This window comes from Rhododendron vialii, chromosome 3a (assembly GCF_030253575.1).
Source record: "Rhododendron vialii isolate Sample 1 chromosome 3a, ASM3025357v1".
Taxonomy (NCBI): Eukaryota; Viridiplantae; Streptophyta; class Magnoliopsida; order Ericales; family Ericaceae; genus Rhododendron; species Rhododendron vialii.
The window spans coordinates 4336260-4358999 of NC_080559.1; the positions used below are offsets into that span (position 1 = coordinate 4336260).

General features: G+C 38.6%; 2 protein-coding genes across 6 annotated transcripts; one reads left to right on the forward strand and one right to left on the reverse strand.

The window, feature by feature from the left end:
* Positions 1-462: 462 nt before the first annotated feature.
* LOC131318643 (pentatricopeptide repeat-containing protein At3g18020) lies at positions 463-6663 on the reverse strand. Of its 4 annotated transcripts, XR_009197762.1 has the most exons (3): positions 6316-6663; positions 949-4014; positions 463-615 (listed from the first exon to the last, which is right to left on the reverse strand). XR_009197762.1 is itself a non-coding variant. In XM_058348556.1 (2 exons), exon 2 carries the CDS (start codon positions 3283-3285, stop codon positions 1228-1230), a length of 2058 nt encoding a protein of 685 aa, XP_058204539.1. In that variant the 5' UTR covers positions 3286-4014; positions 6316-6663; the 3' UTR covers positions 895-1227. The 4 variants fall into 4 exon arrangements, 3 of the variants coding, with proteins under 3 accessions (XP_058204539.1, XP_058204540.1, XP_058204538.1); XM_058348556.1 differs by lacking the exon at positions 463-615 and having other exon boundaries at positions 895-4014; XM_058348557.1 differs by lacking the exon at positions 463-615 and having other exon boundaries at positions 895-4014; positions 6283-6663.
* A 7119-nt stretch (positions 6664-13782) lies between these two features.
* Positions 13783-22382, forward strand: LOC131319445 (pyruvate kinase 2, cytosolic-like). 2 transcript variants are annotated; one of them, XR_009197969.1, is made up of 17 exons: positions 13783-13965; positions 14775-14871; positions 14969-15066; positions 15989-16144; positions 17024-17101; positions 17186-17317; positions 18078-18158; positions 18484-18552; positions 18655-18744; positions 19440-19584; positions 19679-19767; positions 20525-20620; positions 20717-20784; positions 21001-21100; positions 21234-21290; positions 21509-21737; positions 22074-22382. XR_009197969.1 is itself a non-coding variant. In XM_058349679.1 (16 exons), exons 1-16 carry the CDS (start codon positions 13894-13896, stop codon positions 21671-21673), a joined length of 1593 nt encoding a protein of 530 aa, XP_058205662.1. In that variant the 5' UTR covers positions 13787-13893; the 3' UTR covers positions 21674-22382. The 2 variants fall into 2 exon arrangements, 1 of the variants encoding a protein (XP_058205662.1); XM_058349679.1 differs by having other exon boundaries at positions 13787-13965; positions 21509-22382.
* Positions 22383-22740: the final 358 nt, after the last annotated feature.

The window sequence follows — 22740 nt, forward strand, 5'->3', positions numbered from 1 at the left end:
ATAAGCACCGGTACATGATACTCAAGGCAAAGCCCTGCATCAAGAAGACATAGGAGTCGACGAGTCATCTAGAGTGCTGCGATCCTGTGCTGAAGGAAACCAAGTAAACAGACCACACACCTTTTCTAATCGGAGAGACAACAATTCCAATTGCCAGTAAGAGCAGCTGATAGCAAATCTGTGTTCGTTCACTGCTTCTCAGTCACAAAAAATACACACCCCTAACTCTGCTTTCTCGTTAACGAAAAGTACACATAACGTAGCTCCTCTTGAAACCGTACTTAGTTACTTGTCTGGAATAACAATTCCCTGCGGAATACGCAGAATAGATTGCTTGTAGAGGATAAGGGAAATTTCCTCAGCTAGATCTCCATCGCTTAGAAGAAAAAGTCCAGAAAATGATCCACAACATTACAGATAAAATTGCCAGAACCAAAAAAAATTTATAAAGACATAACTGTGTATCAGGTGAATTTCCTTTTTATTGCTAAACAATGTGCCGACAACCAGACAGCTAACTCAACAGGATGAAGAAGTACCTAAGAAATGCTATATATACACGAAACCTTCTCATCACCCTCATAGTACTGCATTTCTTGAGGAGTACTGGCTGTACTGCTATGAGTACCGACCGGCCGGGAGGGAAATCGTACTGAACGGCCGCGCCGGACCGTCTCTGGCCACCGGACGGCCGATCTGAGCTGTCCAAAAATTCTATAAAAAAAAAAAACCAAGGGGCCCAAAGCGGGAATCCCGGCATCCGACGTGTGTAGGGGGTGCTTGATTCTGCGTTGGGCCCCTCGGTTTTTTTTTATAGAATTTTTGGACGGCTCGGATCGGCCGTCCGGTGGCCGGAGACGGCCCGGCGTGGCCGGTACGATTTCCCTCCCCGGCTGTCGGTACCTATATCATTTCTGTTTCTTGAGGATCTGGGACTGTTGTATCAACAGAAAAAAAAAAAAAAAAAAAAGAAAGACAGCTCTTCCATTTAGTTTCTAATTATGCGTTTCCACACCAGCTCAGTGAAAAACCGAACCTCGCCCGTGTTTACTTGCCCAAGGTCAGGTTTGTATTAGACTCAAGTATATGAGCCACGACTTATGTCAGTCTCGCCATTAAAGACAGTGTAAAAGATCCACTGCATGGGTACACTGTCCTCCAACCTTTCTGCTTTTTCCTCGATTATGATGATCATCCAATTCAAGTTTGCTTCAGTTAACAAAAACCTTAGCAATGAAATTCTTGTAGGCCCACTTCAAATTGTGTATTTGCACTAATGCAAACTTGCTTCCCTACATTACCATGTAATCTGTCAAGAATCCTCCACGTTACAGCATCCGGGTTCAACCCGTTCTTTCTCATTTCTCCCACAATCTGGTAAGCATCTGCCTTCAAACCTAACTTGCAAGCACTATCAATCAGAATGTTATAGTTCACTATATTCGGGGAAACCCCACAATCTACCAATTCATATAAGAAATTGCAAGCCTCATTAAACTTGCCTGACCGGCAAAGCCCTTTAAGAATGGCTGCATACACAAAATCATCATGAATATTTGATGGCCAAATAACATCATCCCAAATCCTCTTTGCTTCCTCTATCTGATTAGACTCGCATAACCCATCAACTATGATAGTGTAGGTAGTACTGTTTGCCACTACACCATCACTGTCCATGCTGCTGAAAACCTCCATTGCTTTACTCTCTCTATGTAGTTTAAATAATCCACGAAGAACTGCATTATAAGTCACAACACCAGGTCTAACACCCTTCTCAGGCATTACTTTATGCAATAAATCAAGAGCTTCTCGTATTCTTCCAACATTTAACATGCCACAGATAACACTAGTGAAGGTTACAGCATCTGGTGAAGTAAACTTTCCCATCAACATATCGTTCATTATTTTCAAAGCCTCTTCGATTCTCCCCATTCTGCAGAATCCACTAATAATGGTGTTGAGGGTAATGACGTCAGGCTTGCACTGGGACTGAAGCATGAAAACAAGCACATTCAAAAGTTCAGTTGGGTTGTTCATAAGACAAAGAGCTCTTAAATAGATATTGTAGATCCTTGTTCTGTCCACACCTTCCTTCTTTAACATGATTTGAAAAACTTCTTTCGCCTTACAAAGATCAGCTTCCAAACAAAGACCTTCTATCAAAACAATATAAGTATATTCAGAAGGCCAATACCCAAATTCAATGCCCTCTTCCAACAACTGGTAAGCCCTCATACAACTGCCTTCTTTACAGAGACCATGTACAATAGAATTGTAAGATACCAAGCTCGGAATAAAACCTTTCATTTTCATAATGTAAGCAACCCGTGCAGCCCCATTATATCTCCCCACTTTACAAAGCGAGTCTATCATCTGTCCGTAGGCAAATTCCTCAGGAACGCTTTTCCCTTGAGGCATATCTTCTGCAATCATGAACACATCCTGAAACAACCCTTCATGACACAAAGACTCAATGATATTAGCAAAAGCGGCATTGTTCACTGATGAATCATTTTCATCTATCATTTTCTGCCATAGATTGCCCATTAGCTCCTTCCCACGTTCAAACTTTCTCTGCCGTAGAATTCCACGAACCAAGACACTATATGTGAGAGCATTGGGCTGTACTCCACATTCGGACATTTCATCAAATAATTTCTGGGCAGAAACCACATCCCCAGTTTTGCAGTACCCATTAATGAGCGTGGTGTATGAAACAGCATTTGGACAGTGCCCCCTACTCCTCATATCAACAAACAACTTATGCGCTTCAATGGGTTGAGACAACCAGCAGAATTGATCCATAAAACGATTGTAATTCACCAAGTTAGGTACGAAACGGGGCTTCATCGCAATCAAACGACGAAACACATGCAATGTATAGTATGGGTTTTTCGAATCTAACAAGCGAGCAATGAGAACATTGCACGTCCTCTCGTCAGGGACAAAACCGGAATCGATGGAGAGTGAAAAGCGATGGTGAGCTTCAGAGAAGCGGTGGGACTCACAGAGAGCGTGAATTATGCTACTGATATTGAGAGAATCAGGGAAGTAGCCACGTAGGCAGAGGTGGTCGAGAAGGCGAAGGGCTCCGTCGACATCATTGTCCACATCACACAGTCTGTGAATCTTTTTGGTCCAGTAATTCCTGTTTGTTATGCTCACTTCTCTTTCCTCTGGTTCACGCATTGGTTGTGGTGGTTGAGAGGCAAAGAGAGAGAAGGATCTAGCTATAGTTCTGTGGTTGATTGGAGTTTTAGGTGATGAAAACTGCAGAAGAAACATTATTACCTTCACATGTTTTGGTGTATCTTTGAATTAGCCGCTGGCATTTTACCCTACATGTGAATTGGTAAGGAAGAAATAGCATAACAGTGGCATTCCTTCCATCCTTGTTTGGCCACCAAAGCCAAGTTTTATGCTAACAGATCACTGAAACCTTATCAGCCCGTGTTTAGGTCTAGAAAGTTTGTCCTGCCGCATCCAATGAACCTACCTTTCACCCCCTTCTGTCCCCACCAAAACTGCGCCATGACCCGATATTCTTCTGCATAGCCCATCCGGCAACTTGAAAATTGACATAGCAAAGTTAGGCATAGCATATGCTACAGACTTTAACATCGTGTCCATTCCACCCTGAAATCTCAGTTCCACTTTCTTTGATAAAGTGAAATGAATCTGTCTCCGATCTACCTATCTCTGAGGGCAAAACTAAATACTTCCCCAAGTCTCCCGTAAACGATATAGATAACTTCTTGTTGAGAGAAGCCCTTTCCTCTTGACTAGTGTTCTTGCCAAAGAGAAGCCTAGATTTCTGATAATTGATCAGCTGCCCCAAGCTTTGCGATAAGTCACCAAAATTCTACAAAAAGCTGCATTAAACCTTCTCTAGCCTTGTGAAATTCCAGTGTCATCAGCGAACAAGAGATGACTGATCGCTGGGCTACCCCTGCCAATGCGTACACCATGTACTTCTTTCCTCAGTTTTGCCTTCTCAAGTATTATGCGGCTGACCTAGCAGCAGCAAAATAAAGGGATTAGCGAAGCTTATCATCACCAATCATTCGTGAGTAACTAGATAACTGATTCATTTCCTTAAGAGAACAGTATTTTTACAGATTTCATTCGTAGAACAGCAGTCCGAAATGAAAGGATAGATGATATTTCGGTCATCATAGTTACCTATCAATGCAAAGGATGAAGAAACAACATTTACATGAGAAGTTAAGAAAGACAGTGAATGCACAAGTCCAAAATGAAATTGAATGGCTACACAACGATTGATTAGGGGGCATCTGTGTCTTAGTCTTCTTGTTAATTAGGGTATCCTAAACAAGTCAGATCATCCCCATAGGAAGGCTCTTTGCAGTGGAAAAGCCTAACAAAGAGGAATGGCATATTTGTCCAAAGAATCATTCCTCCGGATGGCAGCTGCCTTGTACTACCACTCTTAAGAAGAGGAAAAAAAAGCCGTTCCCTGTTAAGTTTTGTTTTTCTCTGTGAGTTTCTTCTTTAGCAAATTAGCATCCACAGAAGCTCATGGATTCAAAAAATTGTGCCAATATTTTAGTTCAACAAGAAAATAAACAAAGCATCATTGTCCAGCAGGTATTCCAATCATTGAAAATGAAAATCACAGAGGCTGAAAAATGGTGAAGGAACAGAATCACAACTCACCAAAGAATTAAAATATGATACTGAGAAATGAGATATCAAAACAGCACATTAAAACAGGAAAAAATATTAGCACCAACATGCTGATTGAACTCATTGAAAATAAGAAACTTGGGGATATTTCCTTCATGGTTTCAAGAACTTGATGAAAACACCCCGACCAATGGCAAAGAGGTAAGGCCATAGGAATTTCTTGTTGGTATCAACATCTTGTTATGAAAACCTGGACAAGAACTGCATGCCTTGTGCAAATGCACAATTTACATCTAATTCTTCTCCAATCTAGAAACTACGCAATATGTAACCATCTCATCTCAAGCTGCAGAAAAAAGGACATCGGACTGACATCAGGCAACAGGGACGAGCACATTTTGCCTACATAACTAACAAGGACAGGGAGACGGTGACAATGATGGTGATGGTATCATGATCAATGAACCAAGCCATGCAAGCTGATCATTCAACAAAAAATATCAGCCAACTAAAAACCAGATGTTAATTAACTAATGTTCCCAAGAAACCTTATCTCTGTCCAAGATCTGTTCATCTTCCATGACATGGGTGCTGGAACAATGAAGTAACAGCAACTATCAGTGCAACTAGAAAATAGTCTTGAACACTTCCTCTTCCTAATATTATATGATAGACCATCTTCCGGGGGTCCCTAGTTGTTTTTCTTTTCCTTTTTCCTTTATGTTCCATATCGGCAAAGGTTAGGGCTCCAGTCCTCCCTGTCCATACCCTCATCGATTGGGAATTCAATGGGTACTGTCAATATTGTTGTTATCGGCGCCCCCAGTTCATCAGCAAGTATAAGAGAACCCAGAAATATTTTTACAGTTTCATCAAAGTAAGAAAAAATGCACAACTAATTCAAAATTCCACCACACAGTCCTTACCCAGTTTAAAAATCCATCACTGAACACAAAGATACATGCATCAAGACCAGTGGCGACGCCACATGTGGAGGAGTGGGGTCGGCTGACCCCATGGAGAAAGGATTTACCATCGCTTTAGTATTAGAATTTTCGGATTGGATGATGCTTGAAAACGTATGAACCCAATCCATGAAGCAACACCACCTAATCATTTTTCCTCTGGAACGCATTTCACTTAACTTCTGATCTGCACCTTTGTGTCATCTCTCTCTCTCTCTCACACACACACACACACACCCAACTGGCCACACATTTTCCTCTCCCCCTCTATCAACTATGGCAAGAAGTAATTTTAAACAGGTATTGCTTTAGGTTGCATGGTAAGAATCAAGTGTCAATGATTCTAATTTGTGAAAAACATGAGTTGGGGCAATATTCTTTTAAGATTGCATTCACTAAAATTCAAGGGTTTATGGAGTCCAAGTTAAGAAATTACATAATTTGGAAACCATATACTACCAAGTAAATTGGAAAAATACATGAACCATGTGAGTTGTTTACCATTCCATTTTAATGGTTGATTAGGTGCTAGGGTGCAGAACAAGTGAAATTTGTGTTTGCAAATGACCCCATCAATACAAGTTCCTGGAGTCGCCACTGATCATGACCCAATATTTAAATAAAACTGAAATTCACAAACCACTATGCGCACAAATATTCAGATACATACAAAGTCTGTGGTACTGAAATTTCATGAACAAACCAGAAATTTCCGAAGCTCCAAAATCCTCGAAATCAACCAACATGAAAAGGGCCTATGTCGCCTGTACGTAGAGAGGTAGCGATGTCATCAGCAACGGTCAAGCATGATGTGATCCAACCACAAAGGGCCAAAAAGATCATCTTTGCCATCCAAAGGGTCGAATCCCATGGCACCGCCATCGGTCTTTACCCCCTTTCTCTCTCCCGGTCTACAAGAAATTATTGTTTAGAATATGAAGGAGTAATCAAAACCCAGTATCCCTTCCAATCGAGTCAAACCCTCAAGAATGAAGTATCGAAGTATGGAGTAATCAAAACCCAGGGGGTGCCTTGAGAGTCCTTTGTCGGTAAATTGGGATTGCTGGGAACAGGAAAATTAAGGGGAAATTACAATTTTCCCCCACTAACTATGGTTTGGAGATACTTTACCCCCTATAACTATTATTTTTGGCACTTAACCCTCTTTAACTAATGAAAACTAGGGGTGATAAATGGGCGGGTTTGGACCAAATTGAATAAGTTGTAAGTGAGCAAGTCTTTAATAGGTCATTGACTTATTTGAAACCCATTAATTATAAGCCTAATTACCCATACCCAACCCGGCTTATTTATTTAAAACCAAACCCGATCCGCTTATTAATCCAATTACATTTTTTTTCATGAACGACATTGACCCAATTACATATACATACATACATACATATATATATATATATATATTTGAAAATGACTAAAATATCCATGTACACTGAAATGACCATAATACCCATATACATCTAAATAACTAAAATATCCATGTATAATAAAATTACCATATTATACATCTAAATGACTAAAATACCTATCTAAATTGGCATTTTGTGGTAAAAAAAAACTGAGAGAGAGAGAGAGCACGCGCGCACGCTGTAGCGAATGTCGTTAGAAAAGTTCAGATAATAAGGGTGGGTTTGGATTAAAAAGTAGGAAGTGATTTTTTCGTCTTTATTCAAAAAAATTTGAATTTGATAGATTTGCGTCAAACTTTTGTGAATTATTGCTTCATCTCGTCGAGAAGAACCGAAAAAGTAAAAAAAAAAATTGATCGAAACTCATAATTTTTTTAAAAATGACAAAAATAAGTCAAAAAGACAATTCTTTGACTTATTTTTTGTCTTTTTCAAAAAAATATGGGTTCCGATAAAAAATTATGCTTTTTTAGTTCCTCTCGTAGAGATGAACGAATAAGTCACAAAAATTTGACTCAAAACTAATAAATACAAAAAAAAATATTGGAATAAAGACGAAAGAAAAAGTCGCTCCCTATACCCACCCTCGGTACAAACACATATGCCTGCATTTATATATACAATTGTGTGTCACTAACCAAAAAATATTTTACTTACTCCAAAAAACCATGTATGTATAAAATATAGAACTAATTTCAAGGATATCCCTTCAACTATTATATTTTGTCAACATCACCCCCTCAATTAAAAAACTCATCAATCTCACCCCTCAACTTTCATTTTCCATCAACTCCGCCTCTTCCATCCAAATTTGTTAAAAAAATGTTAACATTTTGGACGCAAAAAGAGCTAACTTGGACGGAAAATAAAATTTTAACCCTAAAATGCCCCTCCTCTCTCATCTCTACTACTCCCCCACTGATTCTCACACCGAAACCTAGAAATTTCAAAACCCATCTCTTTCTCCTCTCATCTCTACTACTCTTTCTCTCTACTACATCTCCCCCACTAATTCTCAAACCCATAAATTTCGAATTTTACAAATCCATCTCCCCAACTGTGATTCATACCCAAACCTAAACCCAAAAATTTTAAAACCCCCACCTTTAATCTGTGCATAAGTCCCACTTTCCACTCTCCCATATGAGAAATCAAAAGGTCAGTAACCCAGCTGAACTTGTACTCCAGTGATCGGAAAATGTCCGATTAACCACTAACCAAAACATGTTGTCGGGTAATGGTGAAGCTCTAAATGATGATGGGCCCTTTCATATTACTCACGCATATCTAAAACTCACATTAAAACGTAAACTAAGACTAGATTTTACCTCAGCCCATGACCATTGTTGTTCAAAGATGGTGGAGTTTCTAAAGTGCAGATGATGTACAAAATCAAGATACGAAATATTAATGAAGAGTTTGAGTCGAAGCTCAACTAGTTGGCATATTGTGTACCAAACAGATCTACGATTACCTCTGCCTTTTGGTTTGCCCTCCTTCATTTGGGTTTGCTTTCCAGACCTCCAAAAATATATTGTAGATGGTGAAGAACACACACCCCCCCTCCCACCCAAATATATATACACACACACACACACACACATACACACACACACACATACAAGAAGTGAAATGGTTATGTTGGGTGAGATTATAGCGGACTAACTATCTAAGTACCAAAGAAAGCATAGATTATCTCTTACTTTGGTACATTTCGTGAGATTTTTGAAGGCGAAGTGCGAAAGATGGAGATTATGTAAATTTTTTCCAAGTCCAGAACCTAGTTTTAAAATAAGAAAGGGTAACTTAGTCTTTTCCTTCATTTCCGTCCAAAAATTTAACTGAAGTGAGCTGAGAGGGTGAAGTTGATGGAAAATAAAAGTTGGGGGGGGGGGGGGGGGGGGGGTGAGGTTGGTGAGGTTTTTTAATTAAGGGGGTGATGCTGACAAAACGTGATGATTGAGTGGGTGTCCTTGAAATTAACCCTAAAATATAAATGCAATGAGGAAATGCAAGAGGTCAAGGAAATTGGACGAGGGACTGCACAAGAAAATTGGAGAAGTTACACTAGTAACAAAGACAGGATGAACTATGGACATCAGTCAATGTTGGCAATAGAGGTTGAGAGAGAAGGAAGAGATTATTTCATGAAGGTTTCTTTGTTGGGTTATATTCAAGACTTATTAGGTTATTAAAGTTGACCCAATTAAGACTCAATTAATAAATGGGTTAAATGGATTGGACTCATTCTAACCCAACTAATAAATAGGATAAGTTGGGTCTATTTTTTAGTGGGTGAGTTTGAATTAATTAATGAGTATGAGTTCAATTTGCCACCTCTAATGAAAACTCTTCTTTCGTTTGAATTCTGTTAGAAATTGGAGGGTAAATGTCATGTGCAAGTCACATGCCCTCCCATTTAAAAGCTACGAATGTTATTGCCCTTACCTCTTTCAACATATATATCCCTTTCCTTTTTTAGTTTTTACCAACAATAACCCAAAAGGACAATACTACTTACACAACAATCAAAATACAACAACTCATACAATCTCTCACATACATATGGGGCCCACACATAATAGTATGTGTGGAGCTCACATGTATGTGATTGGTTGTGTTTGGATTATTGTGTGAATAGCATTTTTGAACCAAAAATCTTGGCCCCAATCACGTTGAAAACCCTAACCCATAACCTCTATCACGGTGGCAAAGGATCTAACTGGTGCAATGCTTCGAAATTCTCTGGTGACCTTTGAAACCCCTCGACAGCCCTTCGTCTCCCTCCGACGACCTTAGAAACACCTCAGCAACCACTGGTCTCCCTCCAGCGACCTTCGAAACCCCTCAGCGACCCTTTATCTCCTTCCAACGACCCTCTTCGGCAACCATTTATGTGTTTTTTGAAGATTTGGTTTATGGTTCTCTCTCTCTCTCTCTCTCTCTCTCTCTCTCTCTCTCTGATTTATACGTTAGATCCTCTGCCACGGTCACTATGACGTAGTCGATTGTCTCCATTTTCTGTGTTTGTAGAGAAAAAAAACATTTCAGTCGAAACATTAGCAAAGAGTTTCAGGACATGATATTGACTTACCTGTTTTCATCGCCCTTTCTTGTCCGATTGATACTAGTAGAAAATTGTAAAGAGAGCTTCACATAAACATGGTTCTTGTGATGCCCACGTTAGATCTTTAGTGTATGGGTCTGTAAATCCTATTTACCATGACCAGCAATGTGTCAAACTAGAATCATGGCTTTGAATTTGTTTCTGGGTGGCAGGTTCTGTTAAGGAGGGGAAAAATAAGATTGAGCATTGGACAATGGTGTCCTATTCATAGAGGGTAAATAGGAATTTAACAGTTTTCGTTAATGGCGTCTAAAGTATTTGGGATTCACATGGTTAGAGGGGGGTTAAGTGTTGAGTTTTATAGTTAAAGGGGGTAAAGTGCTAACAGATGTTAGTTAAGCGGGGTTAAATATAATTTACCCAAAATTTAATTAATATTCACTCCCTTTATTTATTGTTTGATTTAAGTTAAATTCTGCTAAGATTTTTGAAAATTTTCTTGTTTTATCTTTATTCATTTTTTTTTTTTGCTTTTGTTAGTTTTGTGCCCAACTGGGTTTTATCTTGAATATTTCAAAAAATATTTAGGTAAAAGTTAAATTTTTTACTTTTTCGATTCGTCTTGATGAGACAAATCAATAAATCACAAAAGTTAGGCACAAAAACTAACAAATGCAAAAAATTTTTTGAACATAGACAAAACAAAAGAAAAACTCACATGCCTAAGAGTGGAACAACTGAACAGACGTGCGGCCAAGCACTAGGCCATTAAATTGGTGTATAAGGCTTTTGAGAGGTCTCACTTTACATACACTAGATGCTGGGCGCATATAACGCGTGTGTGCAAGTTGATTATTATTTTTTTAAAAATCCTAAAAATGGTTGCCCACTTATACAAAAATCCTAAAAATGGTTGCCCACCCATTGTATAAGTATTTTTCAGAATATTGTATTAGCCTTTGTTAACAGATATATACTGGTAAACCACGTATCATAACAAACGAATTAAGGCTGCGTTTGGTAACCTTTTCAGTTTTCGATTTTTTGTTTTTAAGAAACTAGAAGTAGAAACAGGTTTATGTTTTCATAAAAATAAAAACGAAAAACATATTTGGTAATATTTGTGTTTCTCAAAAAAAAAAAACTGGAAAAAACACTTTTTTGTAGTTTCCATAGTTTACAAAAACGCTAAAAAAGTTTCTGAAAAACGAAAAAGTAAAAACTTGTTACCAAACAAGTTTTCTTCATTAGTTTTAAAAAAGCAAAAACAAAAACAAAAAATTAAAAGCAGAAAAGTTACCAAATGCCCATCATCTCAATTCAACTGGAAAAATGAGATGTTTATAGGTACGTTACCCTGCTAACGTCTATATATGTTGCCATTTTATACCTAAATATTGTTGGATCAGCTTTGTAATTGAGGCAGAGCTCTAAGGAGAACATCCATCCTAGTATTCTCATCTTGACAATTATTTCGAAGCGGAGCACTGTGTTTCTATCTCGTATTCTTGAGTTGTCATTCTCATCTTGACTATTATTTCAAAGCGGAAGTACTGTTTTTCTATCTCGTAATTTTTTTTTTTTTTGGCCAAATGGGACAAAACCCAAACATCTTAGAGGGACAAAGCCCAATACAAAGGCCTAAATGCCCAGATAAAGAAAAATAAGCGCATAAAACATGGGCTTAAAATGCCCAGATACAACAATGAAAACCAGCCCAAAAGAAAAGCCAAAACCTAACCCTAAACATTTGAGAAGCTTCAATCATAGCTGTAGATCGCTTTCATCCACCATACAAACAGATCACTGCCACCTCCACCGTGCAACCATCGCCAACCACCACCACGCCACCACATCAGCCAACCCATCAGCATAGCTGCACGGAACCCAACAAAACGATCTGCCGCGGGCTCAACACAGCTGTTAGGCGAGTACCGAGCCACCCAACAGTGGAACCCGGCGGGAGCCACGACGGCCGCACCAACCATAACAGATGGGTAGCATGACCGTGAATGGGAACAAGCGGCGATAGAGATCGTGCTAGAAACAAACATCACCGGGTAGGGGGTCGAAAAAATAGATGGGAGAGGAAGACGACAGAGGAAAAGGAGACCATACCAGAACGCCGATCTCGGGCGTCCAAAACCCCAGAAACAGTTGCCAACGCATGACAATGCATCATTTGGATTCAATAGATTTCTGGCGGCTTCAGAGTTTTAATTCAGCGATGACATAAACATTTAAAAAAAATTGTATATAAATGAATTTTTATTATTATGATTGAAAATGAATTGTGCTTAATTTATTTTATTTTGTTGAGTTATATTATCTACATATTCACAATTTTTAAGGGAATTTTTTTTTACTTTGACTACTTATGAACAATTCAACGGTGACAATATGAAAAAGTATATATGAAAGAAAAATCAAATTATATGGAAAAAAAATACAAAATTTTAATACATTTTTCGAGTTCGGAGGATTTTCTTGAACCCGTCAAATGAATGTGGAGCCGCCCCTGTTCCTCACAAAACTATGCATTAATTCATACTACGATTTTGACAGGCCAGACATGGACTGAGAGAAGGGTGGTTTCTAATTCAAAGGATGTGGTCCTCAGGACCTCCTTTTCTCAAAGGAAACACATGAATTTTTTTGGTATATTCCGAAGTACTTAAAAAAAAAAAAAAAGCCATGAAATTTTTGGCCTTCTGTTCTGAACAAAGAACTTAAGTTGGACAAACGGCCTCAATTTTTGCTTAGATTTGTTAGTTAGACACGTGAGATAGCATACCCTCTCATTCTCAAAGCTACTAGTAGAACTTTAACATGACAATTTTAGCCTTGTCTTGTGGCTACCAATATTCCCTGATAAGTTTGTTGATTGCTTTTATTGTTTTCTAGGTGGGGTCTTTTAAAACTCTAGGAAGAGACTATGTATTTGTATGGGAGAATGGTAAGTAATATATTTATACAAATGATTTACACTCAGTACTTTTCATGGGCATTTTCTAGCATCTTGCATTATTTTTAATCCTTGATTTCACCTTGTTTCCTTATTTATGAATTCCAGGAAAAATTGATGTAGAATTGATAGACAAAATAAAGATCAAGTCGTGGGTATGTTGCCATAGGTGCTAACATTGCCGAGACCATAAGGACTTTTGTACATCCTAAATGGAATAATGCAATGCCTCTATCACACATGTATTGTTATGATGATTGGAATAGATAAAGTGCCCTAGCTATGTTCTTGCTTAGGTACGACATAATACATATTATTCTTGTCTATCTTCAACAAAAATAAATTATTTTTGTAAATGTAAGTCATTTTTGTCATACCAGAATATAACTCATTTGATACTAAAACATCGTTATGGTCTCTTTTTAACTTTCGGCTTTCTATTCGCAATAATGTTCTTTGTTGTTTGGAAAAAAATATTCAAAGTTAGTTTAAGAAAATTCATAGACAAAAAAACAATCGAAGAGGGTCTATTTTAGCTGGAGTTGGGTGGAACATAAAAACAAATGGAAAATTCATTTTCTATTAAAAAACAGAAAAAGGAACAAAATTTAACGGATGGGCTGTCCAATAATTCAACCTTCGCCACCCCACCTACCCCCATGTGACAAGTTCACATACACTAGTACTAGCCATCTCTCTCTCTCTCTCTCTCTCTCTCTCTCTCTCTCTCATTTACCCGCCAAGAGTCTGTCCCAAGCAAACACACACAGTCACACACACACACTCTCTCTCTCTCACTCTCTCTCTCTCTCTCTCGTAGCTATGCAAGGAGGACAAGTGGCGGTTGAAGGGCCAGTACTCCGACTAGCCTCCGTTCTTACTCCCTCAAAACCGGTAATCTCTCTCTCTCTCTGTCTGTGTGTGTGTACCGAATGAAGCAGATAAGACATTCTTGCTTCATCCTTCAGGAACTATTTCGGATTAGCGTTGCAATACGCAGAAGAAATTCACTCCCACTGTGTTTGATTGCCAAGAAAAACGAACAGCTCAATCACAAGATGTTTTAGATGTGGCCACAAAACTTTAGCTCAGTGGTCACAAAAATGAGTACAATTTTATTTTTTTTGTGCAAACAAGTCACTATATACAATCAGCGCGTACGTCCTACTCCGGTGACGAAAGTTGATCGCACGCTTACCTCTACGATCGTCTCATTGAGGCGCACAATACCCACTGTTCAAATCAAATTTGGAGACACCTTCGATTCTGACCAGAAACGAACAGTGCGTGACAATGGTGGTTTCGCGTGCTCTGATACCACTTGTTGTTCCTAGGATAGAAACCAAACACACACGAATCAAGCACAGAGACAATTGAGAGAAAAAATTCTTTATTCACACAATAGTTAAAAAAAAAAAAAAACTCTAGAACGCCCCTCGGGTTCTGTATTAATCGATCAAGCTGCTTTTGGTTCCAGGATTTGGTAAGGAAATATCCCAATACAGTCTTGAGATAGAAAGGCTATCTGTTTTTGCAGTTAAATTTTTTTACTTCTTCATAGGTTTCCAGAAACACTACTCTTTCTAGCAAGATTAGTACTAGTAAATGGCAACAAGAGCTATCACTCTGCATCAAACATTCATGTTTGTTCTTATAGTTATTCGGATAGAACTCTTGCTAATGTTATTTCTAGAGTTTTTCAGAAGTTTTTCCCGTCCCTGACGAAAGTAGTTGGAACCCTCGGACCAAATTCACGATCGGTTGAAGTAATTGAGGCATGTCTAGAGGCAGGAATGTCAGGTAAAGCCTTGAAGAATTGTTCAGGATATGCATTTTGTACATCACGAGGAACATTGGAACTGGTATATTGACTTCGAGCTTTTTCCCATTTCTCCAGTTGCGCGTTTTGATTTTTCGTGGTTAGATGAAAACTACCACCAGGAAACTCTCGACAATTTAAGAGTAGCTGTGAAGAATGTGAAGAGGCTATGCGCTGTGAGTACTTACTTTTTACCAATTTACCCTTATTAAGCAAAAACTGCTGTATCCGTAGTTCTATGATCCTGCACTACAATCGAGTGCTCACTCCTTTGAAATAAGTAGAAGTTTGCATGATGTGGAAGCATGGCGTACCTTTGTTCCTTTTCTATTAGCGGGTGACGTTGTATATATCCACCTTTTGGAAAATTTTACTTATTGAATGACCTCCAAGTTGCGATATCGTTTGCCTATCAAAAAAAACAGAGAGTTGGGAAATCATTGTGGAAATTGTTATGAACTTCAGTCACCTGCATTGCAGTAACCCAAACGGTCCATATCCATTATACATGCAAATTACCAAAATAGTGCTGAAAAGGTTAATAAATCATCTAGTGTAAAATTTGATGATGCTAGAAACATGATTATGCATGGCTTTTAGGATTCCTGCCGTGAAAGCATACCAACTTCCCCTTTTAAAAGGTTCTTTCAATGTTCTTTTCGTGCTGTTTTTGTGCACTTAATCATTAGCCCTGCATACTTATGTTTTGCTTCCACACGTCGATAGGTAATATGAGCCTTTTTATACCAATGAAATTTGAAAGTACAAGCGGTTAGCTACAGAGTGCATCATGTTCGGCCATCACTGGTGGCACCTTGCTTTTGACCTATGCATAACTGATGTGGTGGTAAAGGTCATTCCAGCTGTTGTTTCCCTTCAGTAGAAGTGTCTATTTTTCCCAAGTGGTTGCTTTCGAACTTGGTTTTGCATTCTTAGGGCTGTTTGGCCATGAGAATTTTTTTTCCCTGTTGCACAACCTTTTTCCATTGAGATTTTAGGTTGTTACTTTTTCTCCTCTAATGCAATCTGTACGTTTTCATTTTTTTACATGTGATACGATGTTTTCTAAAATACTTGCGACAAATAAATGTTTTCTAGGTTATGCTAGATACTATGGGTCCGGCACTTCAGGTACGCAATAAGTCTGGGAACCCAATTGAGCTGATGGCCGGGAATCAGGTGACTATTACTCCAGATGTTACCAGAGAGCCATCAGCAGAGATCTTACCAGTTAACTATTTGGGGCTTGCGAATGTAAGTTTCCAGTTTCATCCTTTGATGCTTTTTTTTTGGGATTTCATGTCATCCTTGTTTGCTTTTTATTTTATTTTCTTGTTCTCTTCCCGTACACTGTTGTGGTCGCAAACATTTTGGCTCCAGTGTTCCTATCAACAAACACCCTTCCTGTAAAGCACTATGAAGGTCTGAAGCTGTTGATGAGCAGGCCATAGGAACTATGTCTGATCATTTTTTGGACCCCGGTGCTAAAGAGTCATGGTTCCTACAACTTGGGAAAAGAGATTCCATTGAAATGGAAAGAATTAATGTCTCCGGAGGAACACACTTTTCAGAATTTTTCTGTAGTCACAATATGCTATCCAAAGTTTCTATATGATATTAGAATGGAACCCAATGCATATAAATAGCCCAGATCCCATGTTGACAGACCCAAGAAAAAAGCACCATGATGAGAGGCCTAAAAGAGGTTACACATGACAGACTTTAAAGCGGCTGCACATGAGCTAGGGTGTTATCTTAAGCTTTAGGTTATTGATCCAAAGTTTCTGCACCAAAGATAGATCCAGTCATGCAGAATATTGGATTCAACCATGCTCCTCGAATGTCCAGTCACGTGTCAGAAAATAGCAAGCAAATTTCTTCATGTTCTGTTAGAAGAAAAAATTAAAATTGCGTCATGTTTGCTTTGGCTTATGTAATACAAATGCTTTAAACTGTTTGGTAATCGTTTTAAAAAATTGGAATACTTTACCTGCGCTTTATTTGGTAGTCAAGTTCAAAAAGCATCAAGTAGTGGAAGGCCATAATGCGTCCTAAATATGTCATACCCAGGTCCCAGAGCGCTAAGATTTATATGGCATGTAAGCTGTAACTTTTTATCTATATGCATTCCAGGCGGTAATCAAAGGTGATACCATCTTCGTGGGGCAGTACCTCTTCACAGGAATTGAAACCACCTCTATATGGTTAGAGGTAAAACTACAGCTGATGCTCTTCTTCTTGCTTATTTATAAAGTCTACATTGAGAGCTCATTTTGTGTTTTTCCCATCATGCAGGTTTTGGAGACAAGGGGTAAGGATATCCTATGTCTAGTGAAGAACAGCGCAACCCTTCAAGGATCTATTTTTACCATGCATGCATCACAAGTTCACATCGATTTGCCTACTTTAACTGACGTTGACAGACAGGTAACACGCTGGCTTATGGTCTCATGATCACAAGATTGTTACTACGTACGTGTTGACCTGTAGTTCAGTTTGACTTATGGCCAATGAGAGAGTTGGATGATGAAATAAAGTTCATGTAACTGATTCCAATGTATTGTTTAGATGTTGTACAAGTTTGTACTCATCTTTGGGTTGCTTGGAAGGTTTTTTAACCTACGCTAGTCATGTCAGAGTGTCCAGTTAATCGCAACTTCCTTTGGCTAGAGATGGCCTAAGTTCAAGTTGGCCTGTCCTTTTATTCCATTTTTTGTCTCTGAAAATACTTGGATTTTTTTCTTACTCAGTTTTTCCCCATTGTCCCCAACATATTTTGTGGTCGAGAACAGAACTAGGTTAATTCCTCATTTTGGTGCTCGTGGTTTTTTGTTATGTTTTGGTAATGAAGAGTGTTTCAAGGGACTAGACTAATCTCTCGAGGCCCTCCCGCAGCCCCTTCCATGGGTTTGCGTGAGGTGAGGTGGCCCCAAGGACAAATCGCTGTTGAGGGGAATCGATCCCATGACCTTGGGGTGGTAAGCTCCTAGTAAATGACTTGTTTCTTTTCATTCTCAGTATTCTTCAGAATCCGAGAATATTTTGGGGAAGATACTTAATCGACACATATCTTTAGTTTTTCCAGGTTTTGTAGAAGTTCTATTGGCTGTTGCTGCTAGATGTTAGATCAATAATATGCTCTCTCTCTCTCTCTCTCTCTCTCTCTCTCTCTCTCTCTCTCTGATAGGCTATTTCAAATTGGGGGTCCCGCAACAAAGTCGACTTCATTTCACTTTCGTACACACGGCATGTAGAAGATGTTCGAGAGGTCAGGTTCTTTATACTTAATATTTTCTGAGGCATCATTTCTTGCTTTTAACTTACATGTTTAAAAAGGATAGGCTCCAGTGGTCCACTATTTTTTGTTCTAGACACAATTAATAATTAGAAGCATTGATGGAGAACACATAGCAATTCGAATGATTTGAATATGTGATCATGATACCTCATCTTCCTACTTTGAGTAAATCTGATGAAGTAACTGCCTGATTGAGGATGTTCTATTTTCTCTCTCTTTTTTTGAGGGATCCAGCAATATGCATAGGATCTACCAAGTTACAAGGTTCTAATGTTGTGTTTGCTATTTTCAACAGCTCAGAGCTTTCATTAAAGCTCAGAATCTCCACGAAACTCAGATATTCGCCAAGGTTGAGACGGTAGAGGTATGCAAGTCCTTTATAGTAGAATAGAACTAATCATGATGGAGTCCTAATTCTTTTACATGTTGGCTGGGTAACTAACTACATGTTCCATATTTTTGGCAGGGATTGAGACATTTTGATGATATCCTTGAGGAAGCAGATGGCATTATCCTTTCTAGAGGGAATTTGGGAATTGACTTACCTCCAGAAAAGGTAATGTAGCAAATGGGATTATCACCATCAACCGTGCTTTGCTGCTAACTAAATTTCTTCATTGATCATTTCTTGATCTTGTTGTTTGGTTACAAGTGAAATGTAATATTACTCAAAAGAAGACAATCGAACACGAAAGTTGGTATTATGACCATCTTCTACTAGAGTTTGGAGGGAAAATTTAATACAGCATTTGGTATTATGACCATCTTCTACTTGAGTTGTAAAAAAAGAGAACTCCTTTTACTTTTCAGCTGAGCTACCCACAGTTCTAGAGTTTGGAGCTAAATTTGTGAGGCAGTTTGTTTTAAGAGACATGATAGCGTTGTGAGAGCTTTTTGTCATCTAGTAGTTTCAAGCAAGACTCCATTATAGGTTATGATATTATTGGTGGTTTCTGCCTGTATGTTGGCTATCGCATCTCATAGGCATATACTATAAGTCTATAAAGGCTATAGGGGTGTTCAAGGTCAGACATAGAGGATACTTTCATTGAGCCAAAAGGAGAAAGGAAAATAGAGGACACTTTCAAGTAGCCATATCTAAGGTCAAGAAGAGAACTCAAAGTGCATTTGTTGGGGTGGTGGTGTATATTCATCTCTTGATCTTTTAAAATTCTATTTTCAACCTTTTTCAAGAAATCTTCCCATTCCTGAGTGATTATTTCCTTAGTAACATCTCAATTGTATCTGTAGGTTTTCTTGTTTCAGAAGTCTGCCATTCATAGGTGTAACATGATTGGAAAACCTGTCATTATTACTCGAGTGGTCGATAGTATGACTGCAAATCTACGACCAACTCGTGCGGAAGCAACAGATGTTGCCAATGCTGTTCTTGATGGTTGGTAACTTAATTCATTTGAACGTTATTGGGTAGTTTGCCTATATCTCTATGTTTAATTATCCTTGTTTCTTATGTATGTCTATTCTGTAAGGAGCCGATGGTATATTATTGGGACCAGAAACACTTCGGGGCATGTATCCGATTGAGGCTATAAAAACTGTGGGGAGAATTTGTGCTGAAGTAAGTATTTATTATTGAGATGTGTGTATTAATAAATTGGAAAAATTCTCACGACCTTGTTCATTCTGGGCCAATATCTAGAATTTAGGACATTGCTCATCCTCGTTTATATGATTGTTGATCACTAAGTCATCTAAATGCTTGAGCTAGTAGAGAAGGACAACTTTATCCTATAAATCCTCAATGCGCCCTCTTACATGTAGCCAAGCTCTTTCCATAAGCGGGTTAAACAACTGCAAAATTTTTAATTATCATGTTGGGGGTGTGGTTTGAACACAGAATATATTGCCTGCTATGATTCCTATTAGATTGTTAACCACTAATTTATCTAAAACTTAAGCTATTAGAAGGGGCAACTTTAATATCTATACTGTCAACATTTTTCTTTCTGGTACCAGGGGAATAAGTTTTTCCTGAACCCATAGATTCATGAATTGCCGTAACAACCAGTAGGTGTCTTCATCCTCTCATTACCATCGATAATTTTTTTGGCTTTGGCAACCATTGCTCTATATTGATACCATACTACGATGCATCCCACTAGGAAGGATCTTGTTACTTTTACAACGTTAAACGTCTTTCGAATGTAGCCGCTTAGAAAAAGCCTGGGTTGCAAAAGCCTTTCTTTCTTTTTCAGAGTTCTGTACTAGTTATAAACTTGAGATATATGATATCAGCATGTTCCCCACTATATGTTCTGGTTTTGCTTATACAGTTAAGTCTTCTTACTTCAATTAAATAAAGGTGCTCCTTGTAGGCTGAAGTTGTTTGTAATCAGTCTCTTCAATTCAAGAGAGTAGCCAAACATGTTGGAGAGCCAATGTCTCATGCAGAATCTGTAGCGTCATCAGCGGTAATTGTGACTATGGTCTTCTCTCATAAGCAACTTATATATCCGATAATTCAGATTAAACAGCAATCGATATCAGTTCTTTCTCTTTTTTTGAAGGTACATACAGCTACTAAAGTCAAGGCTGCCATGATTGTCGTGTTCACTTCTTCCGGCGGAGCAGCAAGGTGCTCATTTATAATAAAGTATCAGACTGTGCTATAAATCAAAAGGAGACACAAATATATGTCAAATATGATATCCCATAGAAATTGGATGTACAATACTTTGGTGGTTGTGTAAACAATCCGTTCATTGTTTCTGCACGTGATTTTATATCCCTTCACTGTTAGACCAATCAAACACATAAGGATTGGCTAATTAACCATGATTTGTGTTGACAGGTTGATTGCAAAGTATAGGCCATCAGTGCCAGTGTTTGCTGTTGTCATCCCTCGACTCAGTACGAACTCATTGAAATGGACTTTCACTGGTTCATCACAGGTTGCTTCAGCTCTCTCCTCTAAGTTTCTTGCCAAAAGAATAACTGAAAAATGACTGAGTTGCTTTAAAACCTTGACATCCTCTGAACTCAGAACATTATGATCTTTAATCGCAATTGGTCTCCTTGCTACAGGCTAGGCAATTGCTTGGTGTAAGAGGAGTCTACCCTATTTTGGCCAGTCCTAATGTGGTAAAATTTATGTCTTTCTTCTTCATACAGAAATATTACTCGTTCTCTTGTATCTTTTGTGGATTTACACCCTTGCGAAGAACAAGGGGTACCCGGTCAAGTACGATTGAATGATAAGAACTAATATGCACTTTTCATAGTCTCCAGTTAATTTTTCAGCCTTTCTAACCATACGACTCTAACTTACTACTTTTTTTTACTATTATCCATTTTTGCAGGCTACCTCAGGTGGTTCTAGTGAAGAATCTGGCTTGAAACTTGCCCTTGATCATGGAAAAACTATGGGGTTACTGAAACCTAATGACCAGGTGGTTGTCTTTCAAAAGATTGGGGATTCTTCGGTTGTCAAAATCGTTGTATTTCAAGACCAGCTACACAGTTAATCCTAACTGCTGTGTACTCTCTTTTTTTTTTTTGACAAACCTTGCCAATATTTCTATTTCTCATGTTTGCTTGTAGAAAGTTTATATCCATCTCAAAACCAATTGGCAAAGAGTGGAGAGGTCCCAAATGTTATTAAGTGATCACCTATTCCACTCCCAAGCAATGTGGGATTTAATTCCTTAACATCCCCCCTCACGTGCAGCCGCGTTTGAGGTCTGTCACGTGTGGCCACTTTTGGGTCCTATCATCGTGCAGCCTTTTCGCTGGTCTGTCATCGCGGGGTGTGGATTGTTAATTTTTAAAATGTGGGGTGGAACGGGCCCCGCTCTGATACCATGTAGAAACTTTATATCCATCTCAAAACCAATTGGCAATGAGTTGTATAGTTACATATCTGAGGCTGTCAATGCTACATTCCATTTCCTTCTTTTAAGGTGTACTATCACGATACTCAGGTCTGTTCCCTGAGTTTCCTGTCAGCTATATTTATCCACCAGGTTCGTTCAAGGGTAATGTGGAAGGAGTTAGCTAGTGTTATGATTTTTCTTCGTAGCGTTCAAGGGTGCTTTAGTTGTTATACACAACAGCTGATATAGCTCTTGTACTCTCTCGATTTGAACCATAGTTATAATTAGCAGGAGTGGTGGATGTATTCAAAATACACAGTTGGGGAACCACGTATCTATTTACGTGTCTTGAGATTCTTTATCTCTCGCTTGATTGATTTCCGTGCATTCTGTGTCTTGATTTGGGAGATGACAAAACAAATTGTTATTCGATTGCATAGCGTGTGATTATTGACTTATGTATGTGTGTGGGTGAAGAGGGTATGAGCGTGGGGGAGGGACAAAGAGAGAGTGTGTGCTAGGGCCCTTTGGCCTAATTTTTGAAGAACTTTTTGGCAAGGCCTTTTTAGTTGTTTTCCTTAATTTTTACTATTAGATTTGAGTAAAATTTTGACATCTCATCATTTATCTCAATGAGAGGAATTAACAAAATATACAAATATAGATCAAAGTTGGGTATAAGATGACGAAAAAGGGTCAAAGGTCATTTGTACCAAAAT

Coding starts and splice junctions, on each gene's coding strand:
- LOC131318643 (XM_058348556.1), bottom strand. CDS start 3,285: ATGTTTCTTCTGCAGTTTTCATCACCTAAAACTCCAATCAACCACAGA.
- LOC131319445 (XM_058349679.1), top strand. CDS start 13,894: ATGCAAGGAGGACAAGTGGCGGTTGAAGGGCCAGTACTCCGACTAGCC. Junction 20,621..20,716: donor AATCTGTAGCGTCATCAGCG/GTAATTGTGACT, acceptor CTTTTTTTGAAG/GTACATACAGCTACTAAAGT. Junction 21,291..21,508: donor TTTTGGCCAGTCCTAATGTG/GTAAAATTTATG, acceptor CCATTTTTGCAG/GCTACCTCAGGTGGTTCTAG.